Source organism: Calypte anna, chromosome 1, assembly GCF_003957555.1.
Source record: "Calypte anna isolate BGI_N300 chromosome 1, bCalAnn1_v1.p, whole genome shotgun sequence".
Lineage (NCBI taxonomy): Eukaryota > Metazoa > Chordata > Aves > Apodiformes > Trochilidae > Calypte > Calypte anna.
The window spans coordinates 182,154,540-182,178,431 of record NC_044244.1 but is presented as its reverse complement, the minus strand read 5'-3'; the positions used below and the strand labels follow the sequence as shown (position 1 = coordinate 182,178,431).

The 23,892-nt window shown below is 41.2% G+C and overlaps 1 protein-coding gene across 1 annotated transcript; it reads right to left on the bottom strand.

Annotated features, from left to right (window-relative positions):
- Positions 1-3,911: 3,911 nt before the first annotated feature.
- On the bottom strand, positions 3,912-23,773 carry SLC35F2 (solute carrier family 35 member F2). The gene is made up of 8 exons (XM_030461397.1): positions 23,490-23,773; positions 16,413-16,588; positions 15,745-15,872; positions 10,949-11,108; positions 9,184-9,340; positions 8,355-8,407; positions 7,547-7,701; positions 3,912-4,156 (listed from the first exon to the last, which is right to left on the bottom strand). Exons 1-8 carry the CDS (start codon positions 23,771-23,773, stop codon positions 3,938-3,940), a joined length of 1,332 nt encoding a protein of 443 aa, XP_030317257.1. The 3' UTR covers positions 3,912-3,937.
- Positions 23,774-23,892: the final 119 nt, after the last annotated feature.

Sequence of the window (23,892 nt, the reverse complement as noted above, 5' to 3'; positions counted from 1 at the left end):
TTCTGCCTTCAGTCTTCATATATCCAAGAACCAGCTTGTAAAAAAACTTAACTAAAACCTACACATTTGATTTTAAGAAATCAGATGCAACAGGTTGACCTGTGTGGTACAAGAAATCAAATTTTTCCTCCTGGACCTTTTCTATAACATCTATAACTTTCATTTTTTAATGATCTTATACATAAGAAACAAATATTTTGTAACTGGAGAGGACTGAAAGATGCACACTTTGGGTACTGTTGCATGTAATTCTTGTTGAACCAGACATGGTCTTCCCATGGTTGCCAAGCAAAGCTCTCTGCCTCTTTCATCTCTCATTTAAATTGTAAAACTTGCAGCTTGGATAGCCCCTTACAACAGACTCCAGTGCCCAAAAGAATGGGGCATTATTCTTGGTTGGAGTATCTAGACTTAGCTTGGTTTCACCTAAAACTAGGCACTCAAACCAAGAAATCTCAATAAACAAATCCTGGGCATCTCCAAAGCAGTTGCATTGCTCCATCCAAGGACTGCAAGAAGAGAGCTCAGAGGGTGAGACTCCAATACCTTGGATGCTGCTTGACTGATGAATGTAGGTTAAGGTGTTTTCCCAAGTTAAAAATTAAACACTGCAGTATCACATTTCATCAGATTCCCACCAGGTCTAACTCTTAAATTGCTTAATATTTGAATTGTAGTGGAAGACCAAGAAAGTCTCAGGTTTCTTCACTTTGCATTTTTAGGAATCTGTCTTCTTGCTCAAAATTGGTCATGATTGACCATGTAAGCTTGTGCACTTTCTCTGTCAAGCCTCCTAAATTGATTGAAACATAGATTTAAGAGACAGATGTATAACTGAATTAAATACCCCACAATACATAAAATGTGAGTGAATGCTGCTGACAACAATGGATTTGCTTGTCTCAAACATCACATCAGTAATGGATATGCTTGTCCCAAACATCACATCATGTAGTACGATGATAGTCACACCAAGTATGCGTGACTTAGAAAAGGTCAAAAATCTTAAAATAGCTGAGATTCAAAAGCTCATCCTCAAACTCTAGCACAGATAAAAGTCACCATTCAATTACTGCCACACCATTTTTTTCTTTTTGCAGCATATCATGACATTCTGATACCAGCTAATTTTTGATGTCTTGTAACCAAGCCTTGGGGGAAGCTGGATGCCACACATTTTCACTTGGATACTTGGGTTTAAGGCAAGCAATAGCTGGACTTTGTTCTCCAGCTTATTCCAGTGTTAAAAAGACACATGCTAAAGACTCATCCATGCACCTTCTCTCAGGGGCACCAGATGATCTGGCATATGTGATTTGTTTACGGAACATTTGTTTCCCTGGGAGCAATACATGTGTCACTTGTGCTCTGAAGCAATGCATCTTCCTTAAAAAATCTGCACTTCCCTCTGAACCATTTGATGGGCACCAAGTAGGGGTTGTATATCTGCCCCCATCCCACACAGAGCAGGTTCAGGGGACCAGCACTCCATGCTTAGGACTTTCCAAGGCCAGGCTACAACTCTTCTCTTCAGAGCCTGGACTGTACCACAGTGCTGGTTTGTGATGCAGAGGTCTTCTGCAAGTCAGCTTTGCTTCCTCATAGCTCAGGCAGCCATTCCACAGGGATGGAAGCAGGACTGTAGGGTGAGGAAGGGTAGGACACCAGGCATGTGCAACCATGAGAGAGAGACCCCCACATCCAGTGAGAGGGGCCCCCCATATCCAGTGGGGTCACAAGGAGAGAAAAGAGAGATCCCCTTGCATCATGGCACAGAAGGACTGACAAAAATATCAGCCTTGTCCATGCTGAAAGCCTGAGAGACATTTCAGAGCTCCTTGGTAACATTAATATACATCTTAATGTTAGTTACCAACAACATGGCATTAAAACCCACAGTATGAAGTCTAATCACAACCTGTGTCTGTGAAACTGTTTTAAGGTTTTCATTTCAGACTATAAGCCAGGCAAATCACTAAACTGTCCCAGTCTAAGTGATGGGGAACCTAAGCTAGCATGCTTGCCCCCCACACTACTCCCATCTTGCAGCTCAGTAGAAATCCTGTCTGGGCCAAGAAATTTAGATGAGATTACAATCTACTGACATGGTCATATTTTAAAAGTCTTAGGAGAACAAATCCATAGTTAATGTGATGTGTCTGTAACCTCACACATGAGATGAGCTACTAGAGATGAGTTACTGCCTGTGCATTCACACCATGCCACAAGATGTTTTGATGACCAGCCAAAGTCTAAGGCAAAACACAACACCATGGACTTTCAGAAAAAACCTACATAATGTAACCACTGATTATACCAGAAACTATAGAAAATAAAATACCATCTCCCCTCAAAAGGAGCGATCTACATGAGAGGGGACTGAGTATCCAAACTAAAATTAATACAGACCTGACTATAATACCATGTAGACCTGGGTATAATACTGTGTTTAGAAATATAACATATTACACTTCCACAAATGTGATCTTTGTACTCTAACAGTGACAATATGGATTGTCTAATTTAAACATTTTTGTTGTTGCACTACAAATATAGTGACATACAGGCTTCAATAATCAAATGTGGGTGTTTCTCCCTTTATTCTGCTGCAATGAAGTTAACTTCTCAAACACAGCCTGTTCATGCTGATGAGTTTAAGCACAAAATTTTTAGTGAACTGTTCATGTAATAATCACCTACAGCAGAGATCTGAGGGGTGATCCATTTCCTTTCACATTCCCCTAAAACAACATGAGCTATGAAGAAATTCTAGCTTAAAAAATAAACAAACCAAGAGGAAACTTCAGCTACTGAAAACTTTATTCTTTTGTTACTTTGTAACACCTGAGCTATGAAGGCTTGTACAAAAAATACAGTCAAATAAAAACCCATTATGGTTTTACTAATGTTAAAACTGCAACCTTGTATTTTTTAATAATTTACTGTTAATATGAAGAGAGGGAGTTACTGCCAATTCATCTACTGAAAGCACTTAACCTTTTGGAAATGTCATTATTGTTGCAATGAGGATTGGCAAAGACACTTCTTTCTTTTTTTAAGAAATGCAAATTTGATCCAAATCTTTCTGCAGAAATATGCCCCATTTCAGAGAGATATTCACTGCGAAGCAAACTTCAGTTCAAACTCTTTTGGTGTCTTATCCAGAAATAAAATCCTCTGGTTCATACTGAACAGAGCAAAGCCTTGACTTTGTCTTCTCTAACTAGTGGGAATGCACCAAACAACAGGCCACTGAGAAAGAAAAGGAAGGATAAAAACATACTCAAACTTCCCCTACTAGCAAAACTAAAAATATAAAAACAACATTAGTAGTCCCAGCTGCGACAGGGAGTGCAGAAAGATAAAGACATGAACATTTGGATGGAATGTAAGAAGCAAATCCTACAGCAGAAGGATGAAGTCCATCAGTACCTGAAAGGTGTATGTAGGTAATACAGCCTGCAGAACTCATTCCTGAGAACTGGAGTGGCTTTTGCAAGATGCTAGTTGAGGTAATCTGGCACTGAGGTGTGGGGAGCATGACACCCTCAGATAGCATCTTGCAGATTTGGGTCCCTAATGCAAAATAAACCATATTTGCTCCAGTTAGTGACCTGACAGCACACTTTGGCTTAGTTTTTCCCCCGAGCGTTTGCTGTTAAGTTAATTAAGCATTTAAAATAACAGTCTCTCTCTTTCCAGAGATTCCACATAAATAGTACTGTCTCTCCTTCCAAAGGCCAGAGTTTCTGCAAGGGTAAATCAATACAGTTTCACTGATTGAGAATCTGGCCTTAAAAGTCTATCCAGCGCATTAGAACCAGCGCAGCATGACAAATGCCTTGGCAGTAGAACGATTCTCCAGATTAGTATTTGAAAGAAATTTGGCAGTAAAAAAAAAAAATAAAAAAAAAAGCTCTATTCTGTTTCCATTTCTTTAATCAGTGCTGACCACCACAGTTTCTCCTCTTGTGAACTGTGCAGTTACAGCCGGGGTTTCACTGTCGTTCTCATCGAGCTTTAGGGCAGCATTGTCCAAGCCAGTGCTGCCAGGCTGAGGCAAGGTGCTGGGTTCTGCTGTCCGAGTTGGAGTGGAGCAATACAAGACAAAGCCCACCATGATGATAACGAAGGACAGGATATAAAGACCTGAAAACTGGCAGGGGAAAGAAAGAGACACATTAAGTCTTGTCTGATGGGAAAGCGTCTCAATGTTGCTTTGTTTTAAGAATGTGAAAGCTGTTCTTCCTTCTAAAAGTTATTTTAATGAGGATTATTCACCACAATCTGTATTCACATCTGAAAATCAAAATTCAACAGCTCCGTTTACTGACACAGTCCAGGTACTGGCTGGTTTTCTTTGCATTTCATTGCCAATACTGTTGGACAGGGACTGTCCTTAGGTCTACATACAAGAATCTTAACAGAGGCAGCAAATGGCTGTAGATATGGTGACACTGAAGGACAGTTTCACACATGTGAATGCTGAAACACTGTACCCCTAAGAGAATTTTGTTTTGGTACAGCCAGGTATTTTGGGGCTTGGCAAAGGATCAATCTCTCCATCCTACTGCAAGTCACCACAGCAGGTGGTTCTCTGCACAGCTCTCTTAACCATCTGCAGGGCTAGATGAATGTTATTACTGGATCAAACCCAGTTTGCTCTCTACAGCCAGCAAGTGCTAGAAGAGAGGGAGACTGGGACTCCTTTTCTACAAGATCAGCATTTCTGCCCTGTTAAGAGTTGTGTCAGGGAACAGTATGAACTGCTGGCATTTGGTTCAGTCATTCATTTTCCTGTTACCCAGCAATTGAGACTCATCTACCCTGACAGAAAAATAAATGCTTACTTCATAACAGCAGAGTCAATAACACAATGCATTTAAGTTATCCACAGGCAGGAACATTTTTACAGCAGATTTGTTGAAGTTCTTCATGAAGCCTTTGCCAAACCATGGTGATTAAGCAGCAAGATGGACACAGCACATCCTACAACCCACTGTCAATATCCCCTATCCTCCTTAGCTTCCTTAGACATGTCAATGCTGTGCTGTTGCAGCACAGCTGTGATTCAGTGCCTGCCTGTGTTTGCAGCTATTGACACAGGTGAACCTTAATCATGCTGCTCCACAGTCTATACTCTTTTATTTATTTATTTATTTAGGTTCTGAGGATGGCTCAGTGGTCTTTTCCTGTTTTTTTTTTTTTTTTTGGTTTGGTTTGGTTGGTTTGGTTGTTTGTTGTTTTGGGTTTTTTTTAATTTCAAATATTCTAGCAACTTAATTGTTTCAGACATTGATTTCAATTGTACCTGTGCAGCTTATATCCCCATACTACCAAGCCTAAAGTCTACTTCAAATGCTACTAGAGGACTGTAACTCCATCTAGTGTCTATATTTGCAGAACGCTCCCTTCAAGTGGAGTTTAAACTTTAAAAGCATCTGGAGACTTTTTTTAGTATCTCTTGAGGGATTACAGGTATCTACATAAGGAGATCATAAGAAACAAGGACAGCAAAGATTCATTACAGAAGTAAAAGAAAAAAAAAGAGCTCATCAAAACAGGTATGCAAAATTCACATTTTACATTAAAAAGAGAGGGTTGGGGATGAAAAGTTGAGTGCATTACAAAACACTGTGCACAAGGCAAAACCTCATAAAGCCCAGAGCCTGTGAGTCTCTGCTGTAGCCACTGGGTTTGTGCTGGTTCTGTTTCAGAGCAGGCTCAGAGCACAGCAACTCAGAGCTCATGGCTCTCACTGCCCTGCAGCCCTTCAGCCCCTGCTGTGAAATATCATCTGGTAATGGGGAATGCAGAGCAATTCCCTGCATGTTTGCTTGTAGATTCCTGTGTCCAGGGGGCTTTTCAATCCAGAGTGTGTTCTGCCTGATTTCTTTGCCCCATAGGTAAAGAAACTACATGGTTAATTTGGCAATAAGGTTTTCTACTGCTGTCATGTTAAAAGCCATGTCAAGATCAGTTCTTGGCTCCTAAGCTATCTCAGATCCTCTTACTACAGATGCAGCATATTTTGCATGTCCCTTCTCTGGAAGTGTTCAAGGTCAGGTTGGATGGGGCTTTGAGCAATCTGGTCTAGGGAGGTGTCCCTGCCCGTGGCTGGGGGGTTGGAACAAAATGAGCTTTAAGGTCCCTTCCAACCCAAACTATTCTATGATTCTATGACTATTAATGCACTCATTTTTGTTATTCATTGTTTCTAACCACAGACAGAATCATAGATCAAGATGGGTCAATATACAAGTTTCAATAAATATATTAAATTCTCTCATAATACAACCTCAATGTCTTATCCAACTCATTTTTCTCACTTGCTACCAGAATACCCAGATGATCTCCTCCCAGAAAAACCTCTCTCCAAAATGAGATAACAATCCTGAATAATAAAAGTTAGATCTTGCTTACCTGTTCCTCTTTACTATTACAAATATAAATTTACAATCAGTTTCTGAGTTAACCTGAGTGCCAAAACACATGGCATTGAAAGTGACTTAGAATTTTTTTAGTTGTTAAAATACAAGTATGGTTCACTTCCTACATTAATTTTCAATGGATGCTTTATAGCTTGAAGCAAAATTTGAAACCCAAAATGGGGGAAAAATGAGCTAAGAGACTCTTGACAGGGAAAGTCTAGCTGTAGTCAGATGCTGCTATTTTCCATACCTCCAAGCTGTAAAGTAAGTTTGCCTTCATTTTCAGAAGCATATCTGACCTAAAAACTTGCAAATCTCCATAATGCTGAAGAGAAAGCAATCACATGAAATAATACAAATTAAGTTCTTCAGCAAAGTTCACAAACTTCTCACTAAGCCCTTCCAGTCACTGAGCCATGGACTCAATTACTCCAATTGCTCTAATGAGCCAGGCTCCCACTAATGATTCTAGATGAAAGGCATAGGGTGGAATGAAATCTTTTTAGCACTGTCACTTAACTTGACCAGACAGTACCAAAAATATTTGAGAGAGCAATAAAAGTAATGCTGTCTTTTGAACAGCATACAGAATAACATTTATCTGCATTTTCTTCGGTTCCTTTAATCTCTCTTTAGCAGTAGCACTGAAAAAGCTTGATTGTTATCCAAGATGTTAGTAATGAACAGATTCCATTTCTTGAAGAAAATACTAATTTCTGGAAATCCTCTCTGGCATCAAATGCCTTTAAAGGAGAGAGAAATTCAAACTCTCTGTTTGGACATTTAGAGAGATGAACCAAACCTCACATACAGTTCCACACAGGGCCTACAAGTAGAACTCTACCATTTGAACACTTCAGGAAATTATTTACTATCTCTTAACATTAACATATATTATGAAGTGTGAAATTGTTTGAAAAACACTCCCTGCCTAGTGGTGTGATGCTATGTGATTCACTATGACTCCTCCTGATGGACATCTGTCAGCAATGAATTATACAAGCTATAGAAATGTTCAAATGCAAATGACTGTTCAGGGATTTTGAAGAATATTACATATTAATTCTAAAGTGAAAACATAACTGAAATTATAGTGAAAGAATGAAGGTACTTACCTTATAGAAAAAGAGGAAAAGCCCAAAGAACAGACTGTAGAGATCTGCAGTCAGAATCCCCAGGTTGACCGAGGTTGCACTGGTAACTTTAATCACTACTGGCATGAAGCTATACAACCCAAACATACACAGGGCAAAGGCTGTGAACAGCAATGCTGTAAAACAGGACAGTTTACTCCTAAGGCATGGAATAATAATTTTAAAGAACAGGTATTCTTCAGATGCTTTAAAACTATATATTGTTATCTTTTAGGATAAGATCTTCTGAAAGACACAGGGATGTAAATTTAAGAAAAATATGGCAGAAGTATCTAAGACTACTGTGCACTGCAAAAATTAGTGCACCCATAAAAGGAAGGTCTTGTTCTGTCCTAGTTAACAAAAGAGATGACTGAAAAACTTAAAGCCACTTTCCTTAGTAATGTGCAGTTCTATTGAGATCAAAATATGTCACAATTTCTCCTAGTGGTTCATTCAGGAAGAACGATACAATTGTTCTTGTGATGTTACGACACCAAACATGTCTGATAAAACAGATGTAATTTTCCTTTTTGTGATTTATTTTGAAGAATTGTTTCATGTTATATGCACAATGCAAAACCTGAGCTCAAAGATTTTAATGTTCAGTCCTGCAAACCTCCTCTCTTCACTGAGCTGCAAAGTTTGCAGAAAGTAAATTCGTGACAGTATCATATGAATGCTGCTTAATACCCAGAGAAAGAAAATTAAATCCCCAGCATTTGAAGTCTAAGTGGTTATCATTTTCCAGTGTTCTGTAAAAATGCACATTATTTTGTCATACACATACCAATTTTCCAGTTCCATTGAATTCTCATTATCTCCCTATGTTCCACAATGGCTCTAGAGTTAGAGAAAAGACAGTATAATAATGAAAAAAAAGCACAGCATAATAAAAAAGAAAATTTAATTACCAGAATATCTAAGAAACATTTGATTTATAATCCCTTAATTTTTTGTTTGATATTTTACTGGATGACACTAACTCCAACATCTAACAAGTATGAAAAAAGACTTCAAAACTTAAGTCCCTGAAAGTCAAAAGTACTTTCGTTTAATTCTTATGCCTTCTTCCCAGGCTTTTTCACCCTTCACAGATTCCGTTTTATTTGATATACCATTTGAACTATAATGATGAAAAATTAGGAACAGAACATCCATTAAGTAGACTTAAGTGCATGTGGTCTGTTACTCTGCTGTGGTTATTTATAAGAGTATACATGGCTTCATTTAAAGTTTAATATGGAAGACCTCTGCTAACAACTGTCTCCTAAACTTTTCCACATAGAAATTCAATTAAGAAATAAGTTCCTGTGAACAGTTCTCAGCTTACTGAGTATCCTCATGAAGACAAACAAAATCAAAAATACAGCCAAGTATCTTATGTGTGTAACTGCAGAATTACAGATTTAGAATTGCTGTAATAAGATAAGTGCAGATTAAAAGGATATAAAACAGGTGCTGATCAGCAACAAGAATAAAATTTAAGTGGAAGGGCTCCCATACAGGCCACGTGAAGATGTAACAAAGAGTTAATTTAATAACATCATTTCATGGTAGACAAGCAATCATCTGTAGAATATTCTTAATTAGTTTTAAAATAAATATTAGATCCTTACAGCTGTAGACCGCTGATAATAGTCCCAAACAAGCCCACCATTCCTAGAAACTCCACTCTGCTCAGATTTTTCACAATGTATTCCTCACTCACATTAGAAATGGCATACAAAGAAGCACCAAGAAGCACTAAGACATCTCCAATCACCACGTCACTACCTGTACAGAAATATTAATCCACAATAAGGGTAATGCTACAAACACTTAAATTAACTTTCCTTAAAAATACAAGTAAATTTATCTCTAACATCTATAGCTTCCTAGTCTAGTGCTTTCCAGGGTTAGGGACAAGGAAACATCATCTTGTGTGTGCAGGCTTGGTGCTTGAGAGCCTCACCCTGCAGTCTGAAATGAGCAACATAGAAATTTCAGCCTGACCAAGAAACCACTGTAGACTCCAATTTTACTTATGCTCATCCTAGGCACTGTAGGGACTTGGGAAATTCCCAGATAGAGATGCTCTCTGCCTTTCTGAACATTGCACCTGCTTTTGCAATAAGGTATGATTCAAATCTTGCTAAAATCAGTCAACTGATTTCAGCAGGACCTGGACTCAGCTTCAAGCATATGGCAGGTCTGGTGTGTGCCCTGCAGACGGGTGATACCAAGTGTCCTGCTGCCATTTATTTATACTGTGCAAATGGCATTCCCTGAGATACAATCACCCATCGAGTAAATGTTGTGATGCATCAGCTAAATATCAAGAATCACTGTTGTTTAAAGCCCTGGATTGATTTAAGATGTCTTTCCCTGAGCCAGCTGGCAATCACTCAGAAAGTATGCCTGAAATAGGAGGGTAACCAGTAGTAAGGATACCCAGGTCAGCAAATAAAGCATTACTGTCTTCACATCTCAGGGAAAAAAGATTTTAATCCCTCAGGACTGAGATACTTGTACCACATATCATTAAAGCTAAACATCAGTTTGCCTTGATGTCTCACCTACAGTAAGGCCCAAAACTAACGCCAAGCAGGCTTATCTCTATGCTGCCTAATGAAGAAAATGCCCCATTCTTCTCCCTCTGAATTCTACTTTGCTTTAAATCATCTGGCTCAGAAAATTAAAAATTTTTATTTAAAATAAGATAGCTATGGTATGGGTTGATCTAACCATCTATCAGAGAGAAGACAAGATCTGCAGCCAGCTGGGTCCTGGTCCCCAGAGCCCAGCCTCCCTCCTGAAGATCCCAGGAATCACAGCATCCAGCCCACATCTCTTGCTCTCCCATCATAAGTCCCTGCTTTCCAGGCAGTGGCCTGTGAGCCTTGCTGGGTCCACCACGGGTACACTGGAGAAGTCCACCTGCTCTTAAGTAACTTTATTTGGTTTTTGTGCTCATAGAAAACTGAAGATCAGAGCAGTCTGGCTGCCAGCAGGCTGGTACAATGTAAGCATGACAAGGTTTGCAGGGAGATGCACATGTTTTATTGGACCCTCCCATGTGACTTGTAAAAAGTGAACAAGCTTTCAAGAATAAGGCCTTTTTCATCAGGTGTGGTGAATAGCAGCAAGATTCAAGCTTAATACAAGTGCTTCTCTTTTAAGGTGGAAGAAATAATCTAAATCTACAAAAAGATTTCACAGCTCCCTATAAAATCAGTGTCTCTTCAGCCACTGTCTTCTTGGACAAGAAATCCAAATAGCAGGGTGAGTTTTCTTCCTCTCTTTTAAACTACACCCTCCCCTTTCATATGCTTCTCCTCCTTTCCAAGTTAGCCCACCAAGGGAAGTCTCCACTCTTCCCCACAGCAATGAAGGATTCCTTACCTTCACTCTCCTGCCTCCCTGCCAAAATGTCTGCACCCACCATTGTTCCAACACCCAGCAGACAGACAGCAACAGCAAGAAAATGGATCAGCCTGTATCGTGCACGGAGAATGAACCATGACAAAGCCATCAGCACAGGAATCCCAAAACAGTCCAGCAGCTGTGTGTACAGAGAAATGGTCTGGATTAGAAGCACTGTCCTGCAAACAAATGTACAGGATTCTACTTTCCATCACTATCATATGTTAAAGAAAGATGCAAAGTAACCCAATGAATTTCTTTAAAATAGGGGTCAGACCCACATTTTACCATGGAAAACTTTTTGCAAGTGGAGGAGGAGCTGAAGTGTGGGGTCCACTCTCTCCTGGCAGGAAGGTACTGATCTAGAACCTGGACCTAGATCTTGATGGATCTAATCAACCTTTGCAGCTTCATAAATGAATGCTAGGATGTTGCTCTGAACCCACGTTCTCCCCACAAAACCAACACAAGGAGACAGTTCACAGACATTTCCTTTTTTTTCCCAGGGGTTTTTGTCTAGCTCATCTTTTCATACTTCCTCCAACCTGTAATTAGAATTTAGAGCTCCACATACTACACAAAGCAAAAATCTGAAACTACTGAAGGATACGAGTGGTTTGATTTTACATCAAAATGAATAGGGCAAGAATCTGACCCTGCAGTTTTGGTTTTGATTTTATTTTCCCCAAGGGGATCCTACTGAATAAAAAAGTACATGAACTGGAATCACAGGTAATCCACCAATGCACTTCCATAACTGTTAGAGCTGACTCTCTACAGCCAGAGACACACAAGTCAGACAGAGTTCTGAAGTACTTTGGATGTGTTTGCAGAGTGCCCCGAGCAGGCATAATATGTACAGTTCAAGGATGCCTGCACTCTGGTACAAGCAGTGACACCAAATTCTCTTTCCCCTCTCTGTGTGTTGCTAAAATCTTATATATTTGCCTTGTCAGACCCACCCATCTTAACTGCTAACTTCTGCCTGCCTGAGTGCACCACTGCAGCCTTCTGCTGTGCTGGCTCCAATAGATTAGCCAGCATCCCCAAGGGTTTTAACCAAACTCATAGGAATGTCATGTTAAGTTGGGTTTTACTTGTTCATAAGTACATATATTAAAGTCTTACCAGCACAACATTAAGGGGATTTATTACAAATCAAATCAAATCAAATCAAATCCTAGCCTTATCCTTCCATTTGTCTCTGTTCCTGGGATTGCACCAAGCTTGTCCAGTTTGAGAAGTCTGTGCAAAAGCCTTTGTGTGGGCTGTATTCTGAGACATCATAACTACACAAGTCCTAATATGTGATACTACCTATTTCAATAAAATTTCAGTCTACTGGAAATGTATCATGCTGTGAGTTTCTAGCTTCTCCACAGACCTCTTTATCTCAAAAAAAAAACCAAACCCAAAAACTTCTCAATGGGCTCAAAAGAAATTTCTAACATTTCCTACAAATTTCACTGTTTTGACTAGTATCAAACAAGTATCATATATCTGTTTCTGCAAAATGTACAACTGAGCTGTCATAACTCTGTTTTTCCACCTTTGGTCTAAACCCCACTTACTGAGATACTGTCATGCAGCTTTACAACCTCCCAAGTGGTTTTTCAACCCAAGCAGGAAAAGTGGAACTAAAACTCAGGAAAAAGGAGAAAGGAAGAAGAAAAAAGAAAAAAGCACCATACTTAAAACAGGATGTAAGAAAGCAGTAAATAATAAGCCACAAGCATTTTCATTATTGCCAGATGGGGAACTGCAGCATCCAAACCCATAACACTGTAGAGCTCCAGCATCTTGGTTAGAGGACTTACAGGCAAGACATACAGGCACCATATGATGAAGAACATGCCCTGGTAATCTGTTCAAGAGGACAATTAACCTCTGTTATGGACAGAATAAATCTGATTTCCAACTACTGGATCTTGCCTTCCTTTCATCTACTATGTTACAGAGCTCTTTGGTGGAACATGCTCTCTCCTGTACAGGATCAAGATCAAGATCAAAGAGGTGCAAAACAGATGTAACATTGCAATGAATTGCATCAATGGAACCATTTAAGAGAATGGTTTATTTATTCAGGTTTTATGACATTTATGGCAATACTGATTACTGTGCCAGCAGAGTCTAGGTAAACTCTCATCTTACTCAATTCTGTATTTTTACATAGGGAAAAAAGATAACCTGTTAATTTGATTTACAGATGTTTTGATTCAAGCCAGCCTTCAGCCACACTGCTTATAGGAGGGTTTTAAACGTAGGGTGAGTAAATTATTAAAAGGTATTTTAATACATGGTTAATAAATGATCACAGACTGTTAGAGGTCATTGGTTTGCTTATAATTGCCAGCTCCAGACAGTTTTTAGAGCTCTACAACTCATCCTGCTCACTTCCCTGCATGTCTCCCTTTGGGCAGCTGAGTCCCAGGGGCTCATCCTGATTTTTCTCCTGTTGAGGTTAACGCTCTTCCATCAGCTGATGTTCCAGCAACAGCTGCCTACAAAATGCCTCCACTGAAATTACCTATGGAGCAAATGCTAATTGTGCCCAATAACATGTTAACAACATGAAACCACAGCTTTGCTGTCTGGTTTTTTGCTACGAAATACATGGTCCTGCCAGGTCCTGCCACAAGAGAGGACACCAGCAGCAAGAAGGCTCCCTGCCATTGCCTCAGTCACAGCAGAACAGAAAGAGTTTGATCATGGACCAAAGTCTTTTTATTTATTTACAGAGAAATGAGAGCTGCCATATGAATGTTATCTCCTTAAAAATCTCCCAACCCTTTCCGTGTAATGCTGGTATTTGATAACTAAAGGAAAAGCAGTTCTGCTTTTGTGTGCACGTGTGAGAAAATACATGGAAGTCCCTTGCTGAGATGAGATATTATCTTTGAAGGTAGGTTTTGTAGGGCTGAGCTGATGCTTCAGCCATCATTTTAGCAGTGATTACCCTGTATTCAGGAAGGTGCCATACACTCCTGAGCTCCTTTAATGTTCACTGGGCATCCATTCATTGCCAGTACTGCAGATGGTCTCTCCGAACCACAGGTTCTGATGTAACTGCAGAACTGCTTGCTACTGATAGACAGAAAATACCCTGCACTGGAGAAAATCACAGATTTTTTTTTTAAATCACATTTCTGTCAGGAATAAGAACTTGGTAACTTCAGGGAATGTGCAAGAAACTTACTGCAACAGGTGGTTACAAAAGATTCTCAGTTACTGACACTGAAAGAAACATCAGTCTGAAGGTTACCACATGGGAAGAAGGTTCATCAATTGTTCAACTTTAGCAACTGGATAGTGCAATCTACCTGTATCTAATCTTACTTAATTTCTATGAAAGAAATCAAAGGAATAGTTTTACTACTTCTGAGAACTTGGATCAAAGTCCTGATTTTTTCAGCCATAAAATTTACGATCAAAGAGTGTCTTGATTATCAGCTTAACTTGATCTTACTGAAATGTGTCACTCAAAGCTTAGATTTCTTAGGCACTATTTGTAAGGCAATTAAAGCCTAATGACTGATAACACATGAAGTATGAAGTGGAAACATGGCAATAATAACAATCCATCAGGCACATGTTACTGGTCTTTAAATAGTGCAAGAAAAAGTTAAAGCAGTTGTCTACAAGGGAGGCCACACCACAGAAGTTTATTGCTTTACAGGTAATTCTTTTAAATATTAACCCTTGTTACTTTGACTCTCTAAAACACTGACACCTAAACACTCCTTTCCAACAGCCAGCCCTGCATGGTACCTTTTTTCAGTCAGGGAAGTGGGTCCATGATCCCAGACACAGACCCACCATCAGTAAGAGCAGGCACAGGGTGGCACAGCCACAGACACATTCCCTCCTTGCTTTTGCACCATCCTCTCCCTTGTTACCAGAGCAGCAGCAGCAACTGTGGAGCCCCACAGGGAACTAACATAGTGGCCTCACCATGGCTCACCAGTAGTCCAGCAACAGATAAGGTTTACTCTGACTTTGTTCAGTACCCTGAACCAGTTTGCTCAAGAGATTCAGCAGCACATGTTCAGGAGCATCCAGTCAGAGGCAGAAGGAAGGCACCAACTATTCCAGCAGCTTCTATCTGTCTAGGGGGACAAGAAATCCCAGCCTTGGCCCTCCTAATCATGGAGATATTTCAGAACACAAGATTTATCCTGTTTATCCGAACACTGGCATTGCTGAGGCTGCTTACTGGCACTTCAGCAGCCTGGAACACCAACCTCCCTTCCATCTCTTCCAGAGCGGAGCCTCAGCTGAAGTGCCACATCCAAAAGCCCTGGGGATGGTCCCTCACTGCATGGTCAGTAACATCAGCTAAGTCTAAGTATGTCCTCATACTTATATGGGGTTATGTCTCACACCGCCTCTCGCAGCTTCTAAGACCAGGCAAGAGACCTACCTTGCTCTCATCAGCAAGAACCTGCACTAAGAGACTGTTATCTGGTCATAAATCTTTATTTTGTGTCAGGAGAAAAACCTGAGTGTCTGTCAGCAAACTCTTAGAAGTGCTTTGTATCAAAACAATTAGAGTTCAACTCAAGAGCTCTCACAGGGCAATACCAGCCAATTTTCCTTGCTTCCTGGAAATGTTATTCATGATGTAAGATGCTCTTCTCTGTACTGAAGAGAGAAAATAGCTACTGGGAGGCTTTTTCAGGCTTAAGTAGCTTCCATTTCTATCCCATGAAGGTAATTTCAGAAACTGGTCCAAAACTGCAATAAAATCAATAGTTCAAAAAGAGATCAGTCCTTACCTGCACACTTGTGAGAGTGGTGTATTGGTAGGCTTTTACAATCATGTAATTGGCTTCAACATCAGCTAGCCCCAAAAAAATATACTTCCACCACCTCTGTTTCAAAATTTGCCAAAGACTGTCATTGCCTGTTTAGAAGAAACCAGCAATCAATATTTGTTTATTTCCAGTGTAATGCTGCACAGGATGAAAAGAATGTTGAGACATTTGATTTTGGTTGCCCCTGCTTAAGAAATATCCAGTAACAGCAACATACAGCCTGGCAGGAGACAATGCAAATGGTGAAAAGCACAGAAAATTCTTCCACATAAGGAAAAAACCCACAAGACTACAGCTGTTTAAAGAGTTAATTAGTAAGAATAGGAGGAATATTAAATAGCCTCTCATGAAGAAGCTTTCACAATAAAGCCTATTTTTCCTAATATAACATAGTACTTGAAGCCAAAGAGCACATAATTTAAAACACATTTGAAATGAAGTAAAATTAAATGCACAATTAATCTGTGAAATTAATGTCAATGTGTTGTTAGGCCAGAATTTTAGCAGGAACTTCTAAATAAAAACAAAACAGGATGAGCATTAAGTTCTTCACTTTCAAAATCTGGAAGAAGAAAGGAAAAAAAAAAAAAAAAGAGGAACCAGAATCTCCCATCCCATATTTTACATACCAGTCCTAAAGGCCAGCATTGTTGTATAAACTAGAAGCAGCAAAGAATAGTTGATAAAACTTTGAAACATTGGGGTATTCACTTGGTATTCCTCTGCTAGATACTGGCTTGTAACAGCAGTCCCACAGATAAACAAGGAGAGCACTTGGCCCAGAATTATTGTTTTCAAAATATACCTGTGAATACAAAGACAACACAGTAAGCTTAAAATTAAACATTCAAGTTTTTTAAAAAATCTTAACTAGTTTTATGGGGAAAGTGCCATCTTCTAGTCTGACAATTCATTATTTTCTACTCTTTGTCAATGCTGTTCTAATTTAGTGGTAAGCAGGGTTTTGTCTACACAGAAGATCAGGTCTAACAGCCACAAATGAGGCCAGTTCAAACCACCAGTGATGGAGACTGCAATAATTTGCAAGAACCTTCAAGCAGCTCATCTGGGCAGAATCAATTCTCATCAAGAGTGGTTTCGATACACAGGGCCTGAGTTAAATCCTTTGTCCTCCACTGAATGCTGTTCTGTATTTGGTCAATACAGATCTGCAACATGGAGATAAGGCACGGCTGCCTACAGGCTCTTCTGGGGCCTGAGCCTCTGAAAGTGAGTTGAGACCCTAAGCTGAGCACTGATAAGGAAATACAGAAGCATTAACCACAGAATAGACCAGGGGACCTTGAAAGACCTCCTGGTCCAACCTTTCATGGGAAATGGAGCCTGGATAAAATTATCTAGCACCTTGTTCAGGCACATCTTGAAAACCTTCAGTGAAGGGGATTCCACCACATCCCTGCGGAGGTTGTTCCAGTGACTGATTGCTCTCACTGTAAAAAAAATTCACTTAAGATATAATTAATACTTTTCGTGCCTTGTTTCTGCTATATTCCATTATATCCTGCTGTAATTGATGGAGTTAAGAACACATTTTGGACAAAGATCACATTAGCGCTTACAACTCCTTTTAATTCCAACTAATGTCTGGGCAGGGAGGGGGAGAGTGGTGCAGGAAGCTCATGCTCTTTTAGTACAATTCTTCACCTAACACCAAGTGAACTATTCAACTGTTCCAGATGTACCTGGAACATATATCTTTTAATTTGCTGTTTTTCCTGCCTGTGGAGCTAAGATTTGTACCAGCCCAGTCCCTGCCTGCATGCTCACAATATAAAGCAACTGCTTGGTGCTGCACTGACTGGTCAGGCCTGCAAGGTTCACATCCTATTTGTTTAATCTTAAGATGACTGATGAGAATTTAACTGTCTGCACAACTGATTCATCTGCTCCTACTCAAAGTAATCAAGAAAGGGAAAAAAGCATCCCACCAGGATTCTGCACCAACCCTGTGCCCACACCACTCCCTGGTAATTTCTTGCAGGGTACCCACACGCCAGGCACCCCACAGTAACACCCATTTTCTTCCCAAGGTGGGTGATTTTAATGTAGTAAATACCAGCTCAACCAGCTGAGCTGTGCAATCCAGCTGCCAGGAAACAAGGGTGTGTTCAGGAGTGCCAAAGACAACTACAAACATACACTCAATCCTTCCTTTTAGAAGGGAAACATCTCTGCATGGATTCTAATCCACCCGCATGACTCTTGTTTTCCATTCAGCCTAACACCAAAGCTCTCTGACTTTTAAAATGCTGCTAGGCACATTTTTCTCTCCAAGTCCATTTTAATGATGCAGCAAAACTCTGCCAAGCCCAGCCATGCTGCACTTCCCAGAGATTCAAGTCTCACTTTTTGCTACAGCTGGGTTTGCCCACCCCAGCAACAGGGCACATCCACATACTCATTTATCATGTGACACTTTCCAGTATATGAAAGAACATTCTCATTTCTAGCATTTTGCATGTTGAAGTAAGCAGAGATGATGTTTCATCTAGACATTCATCATGACTGCTTCACAGCACAGCATTAACTGTAAACAGTGCTGTAAAATATATATGCGTAGTATATACACACACAGGTATTTGTATGCAAAAATAAAATTTAAAAAACCGAAACAACTTTGAAGCTACCTCACTTGTTATATTGAATTTCTTTTTATTCTGGTCAAAGATCCAGTGGCATTATTTGGTGAATAAATCAGCAACAATTGTGACACATTCTGGCTAATATTCTGGCTATTTGTTCTGATTGCTGCAAAAATGTCCTTTGACATTCATCTAAAGAATTAATTTAATCAGGTACAATTAAGCTAAAATTCCTGGGATGAGACTACCACTTCTCCCAAGCACACACGGTCAATGGTTCCAGCTCACCCCTTGCCAGCTCTCTGAACTCTGGCTCCTTTGCAGGAGCCAAGATGAAAGAAGAGCCCATTCAGGCACTGGAATGGGCTGCCCAGGGAGGTGGTGGATTCTCCGTCCCTGGAGGTTTTTAAGAAGAGACTGAATGTGGCACTCAGTGCCATGGTTTGGTAACCACAGTGGTAGTGGATCAAGGGTTTGACTTGATGATCTCAGAGGTCCTTTCCAACCCGGCTGATTCTGTGATTCTAAGACCCACTGAAATCTCAACAAAGAAGTAACACGGTAAGGAACACACAAAATATGTGGCCTCAGGAATTTTAAAAACATGTGCATGCTTTTTATTTTTCAAAAAAAGTCCCCTGACTCGCAGAAAATATTTCTTCTTCACCTTCAGTGCAGGAGGCAGAGCAAGCCTGTAACAATTTATTGGAATAAACTCACCCTGTGCTTGGGCTGGCAGGGATATGGGTGTGGAGGTGGGGATGAAACCTGTGCAGTGATGTGACTGCACAAAACCACGGCACTTTCACTAGACCAAAGCTGTGAAGCCTGTGTAGTCCACAGAACAGAGTGTGCTGGTCACTACATTACCAGTAGAGATGAAAGAGCCTTGGCTGGTGGAACCCTGCCCCCCAGGATACAAACTCCCTGTCAACCATCTCCTAGATGCTGCCACAGACAGACAGGCAGAAACACAGGTTTTCAACACTTTACCCCAGGATACAAGAAACAGCTTTGCTTCTCCTGAAAAACAGCACTCTATAGCACAGGCCTGGATTCTACATGCATTGGCAAATGGGAACCTTTAAAAAGGGACCTTTAAAAGTCATCTAGTCCAAACCCCTGAAATAAGCAGGAACATCTTCAACTAAATAAGGTTGCTACGCTCACTGTCCAACCTAACCTTGAATACTTCCAGGTTTCACCATCCAGAGTGAGGGTAAAAGGGAGATCTGCTGCCATTCAGATTTACTAATGACTGATCAGTTTCAACCATTTAATAAAAACAAGACCTGGTTGCCCTTTTGCAGTGGAGTAACTCCACTAAGCTGATCCTCAGCTCTTCTAATAATTACATTTCTCCATTTTAAAATACCTAGGGAATTACCTCCTTGTGCTTCTGCATATGGGAAGAAATGCAGGTTCAGAATGTATAGAATTGTTTGATTAGTGGTTCATGTACCAGCAGTCATTGCTATTTAGCTAATCTATGTCTTCAAAGTCCTATACAATTTACTTCTACAGTACCAATGGCATCTGACAAGTCAAGCAGGCTTCATCCTGCCTCATTCTCCTCTTTATTTTTCTCTATTTCAGTTCAGGGATTTTTTTCTTCCTTGAGCTGAACAGGTTAAAAACGTTAAAATCAGAAGAGCCATAAGGACACTGTTCACTGACAGTGGATGGCAGTCATCCTCTGTGAATCCTAAAGCACTACATTCCTAGCAACTTTCTCAGCTGTGTGTGAAATCACAGCCTCTTGCCCCAACAGACCCCAACACCAGATGAGAGCCTCAGCAGGAAGCATCAATGGTTTCCTCTCACATCATTTGCCGAGGTGTCAAAATGTCTTTCTTCAAATTGTGAAGGTGATACCAATTCTGGTGCAATGCACTGCACTCAAGGTGGTTTGAGCAGGGTGTGACCCTTGATAAATGCAGGCTCAAAAGCCTAGTTATTTCAGTGCCCACTACATTCCCATAGCAAATTAAAAAAGAAAATGCTTTACCTTCTGCAAAACTTGAGGAAACTTTAAACTCCACTTGTTTCATTTTGCAAGACAATTTCTTATAAGAAAAATGCTTTGAAGACAGAAGTTTTCATTCCTTCCTGTACTGACACGTGTATGGATGACCACACTTTTCTTATTAATAATTTATCATCACTTTTTAAATATATTAATTATTAACTTTTCCATGCCAGAATTTGATCCTCTTCTTTTTTTTTAATGCGTTGGTAAGGACTAAAACTCTTGGGACTCAGATGACGCAAGGTAAGTGGTCTGAAAAGGCTTTTTAGTTTTATAGTTTGCAGGGTTTTGTTGTTGTTTTCTACTGCTTGGTAGTTGGCTACTAAGTTATTACTTCTCCCCTGCTTTCAGCAACCATACCTTAGCTACCTATATGTATGCCTATAAGCAAAACTACAAGTCTTTGGGGATTTTAGAACATTAAATTATGCTACAAACTGATTTAAAGCAAACACTGGACAATGTGCAGCTCTTGACAGTGGGAAAAACAGGCTGGCTGTGTTTGGCTCTATGTGAAATGCAGAAGTTAACCCAAGATATAAAAATACAATCAGAACCTCCAAGGAAGTTAAAGAAGCATACAATCAACAATTTTACTGGCAATTAGATTAATAAATCCTATCATTTTTTTTTTTTTTCCATTAAAATACATACAGCTTTTCAAAAATTAAATTTATGCCACCAATTAAACACTAAGAGGCAAGGCCTGGCAATGCTTCACATAGACAGTTTACTTACCCTTTGGCTTCAACTCCTGAAGCCCTATTGAATGTTTGGGATATGGGTGTGGGGGGTGTGGGACGTGGAGAGACACCATTTCATTTGAATTATTTCACCTTTTGATCCAAGTAGTTAAAGGAAAATGCAGGTTCAGCCATATTACAACTTAACTAGCAGACAGCTCAGATCAGGAAAAAGTATTTTTTACAGACTTTTTCAGAACTAATGTTTCAGTGTTCTGCTTTGAAACTGATGTCAATTTAATTTGTAAAAGGTAAGAAACAGAAATGAAAAACTTGTTTCAAGAACCAGAAGGTATATTTTCCACCAGCTTTATTTTAAAAAGAAAAAAATCTAGTTTATTACTACACATATTAAACCTTGCTGCAACTCAGAAAGGCCATTAAGAAAGCTGAAGTGACTGAGCCTCCAGCCACCTAGGAAAAAAATAAGAAAAAACAAAAATCAATCCAGTATCTTGGACAAGACACTGCAAAAGTCAGTGAGAGCTGTATTTTCTTTCAAGTACATCAATAGACTCACTTAATGCAGCCTTTTGGCACGATTTTTGGCAACGGGAGTAGCTGCAGTTACTGAACAGTTCAACACAGCCCTGTTTGGTCTTTCAGAGTATTCCTGACATGCAGGAGCTATGAGAAAGAGAAAAAAACTTTCAATCAAGACAGAAAGGCAGGCTTTGCCCTCCAGAATAAGCCTCTGCTTGGCCAGCACACGCCTCTCCACAGGCATGGTGTGACTGCAGCTGATGAGGGCAAGGCTGGCAGGAAATCCAGCACCTCCTGTTTGTCAAGGAGGGGTATTTGATGCAATAGTTATTAGAAACCAAATATAAAACAAAAAAAATGCCTCTTAAGCAAGGAATTTTTTTTCCCCAATGGAAACTGAAGCAGTAAGAAAACAGAAGCTCCTGCAGGCTGGAAGTCAGAAATCATTGTGCTCTTGCTAAAAGCAGCTCTGGGACACACGCAATGCCTGCACAACTTGACAGATTTCTCTCCCCAAGTTTTCAATGCTGAACCAGTGCTCCCAGTTTAAGCAATAAGCTCGAGTGGGCCTATGTCCGAAGTGGACTGCAGCAAGGAGGAAAAGGGGATATTGCTCTGTAATGGGTGGGATGCTGTTAGGCATCTGAAGGACAGTCTGAAGGACTTAAGCCTTGGTAAGAGGGGAGCACAGAAAGCCAGTCTGTTGATTCTGCTAAGAAACAATTCTTTGGATCCAAAGGTACAAACTTTGGGTGGTGACTTCACTGTAATTTCTTTACTTCCCTTTCTTCCTCTCTCTTTTCTCATCTACAACTATAATTTTAAGGGACTGGTTCCACAGAGAGTGGTGTTCATTATAAGCCCTCAAACAAATACTTGTTAACACTCCTGAAGGACTGCATGGCACCTGTGGATATAACAATCTAGATACGGCTGGATCCAGGGAGCAGTAATGATATCTCTTACATCTCTATTTCTCTACAGAACTAGGTTTTGTAGTTACCATTTTAATGCCTACCTGTTCTGTTCTATAAAGCTGTGTAATTGCACCCGATATTTGTGTTATCCTGGTTGGGATTCAACAAGAATCTACACGTTTCCAGCCTCTGGAACGTGTAATGCTCTTTTGGGACCCCACACCTCCTCAGCTATTTCGTTCTGTAATCTTCCCTGTCCACCATGACCTGTTCTTTGCAGCGATGTGGATAAAATAGTACAGAACAGAAAGAATTATAGAAAGAATAGGATAACTGGAAAATCTTAAACCAGATTTTAAAAAATTAAAAAAAAAAAAAAAGCAAAAAAACCCACAAGTGCATGCGTGAGACTACGCTCTTAGTTCAACAAAATCAAACAGATCACTCGCTAAGATTCTACACTTAGCTATAGCGACCCTTCACCCTGGCACATCAGCTGCCGCAGGCTGTGGCCGGGTCCCATCTCCTGCCCCCCCTCCTTCAGCATAAGCCAGAGCCCTCCCGGCTGCCGCCCGCGCCCCGCCGGCCTCACACAGGGCGAAGGCTCTGAAGCCTCCCCCGAAGGACCACGGCTTTACTCCGCTCCCAGGCGCAGCCCTGGTCCCCACCGAGCCGCCCCACCACAGGGTGCCCCAGTGCGGCCCCGTTTCTGGGCCACGCGGCTTCTCCCGGCGCCAAAGCCTCCGCATCCCGACCGCGTTGTCGGCCACAACGCTCCCGCCACACAGCGTTTCCCCCCCCCCTCTTCTCTCCCTCCCACGACCCGGGGGCACCGACCCCGGCTCGGGACACGGCTCCCGGCCGCAGGGATGGACGGGCAGGGCGGCCGGCGCTGCCCGGTTCCACGTGGAGGCCGCGGCCGGGGACTCACCAGGTGCAGAGCTTGGCCCCGACCCGCGCCAGCAACCGGAGCGGAGAGCCGGCGGCGGCCCCGGGCGGCGTCTCATCCCCGGGCGCAGCGGCCGCCGGGGCCCCGGGCGGCGGCACCCCGGCCCCCTCCATGCCGCAGCCCCGCGCCCGCCGAGAGGGAAGGCGGGAGGGAAGCAGGCCGCTACTGAGGTAGTGCAGCGGTACAGGGACAGCCGAAACCAGCTCTGCCGGCTGTGGCCGAGCCCAACTATGAGCCCGCCGAGGGGCCGCCCCCAGGAGGGGCATGGCTCGTTCTGGGGCGGGGACGAAGGGGACGGGGCTCTGCTGCCTTCCCAGGGATGCTCCTCGTGTTGCTTCCCGTCAGAGAGCCTCAGTCTCGCTCTTCTGTGTTTCCCTCCCGTTCT

Bases quoted from the DNA above. Each gene is read 5' to 3' on its own strand.
- SLC35F2 (XM_030461397.1), bottom strand. From the start codon at position 23,773: ATGCCCCTCCTGGGGGCGGCCCCTCGGCGGGCTCATAGTTGGGCTCGG. The intron at 8,408-9,183 runs GTAAGGATCTAA...CTCTAACTCTAG, and splicing joins ATTATCAGCGGTCTACAGCT to AGCCATTGTGGAACATAGGG. The intron at 4,157-7,546 runs GTAAGTACCTTC...TTCCCCTGCCAG, and splicing joins TTTTCCTCTTTTTCTATAAG to TTTTCAGGTCTTTATATCCT.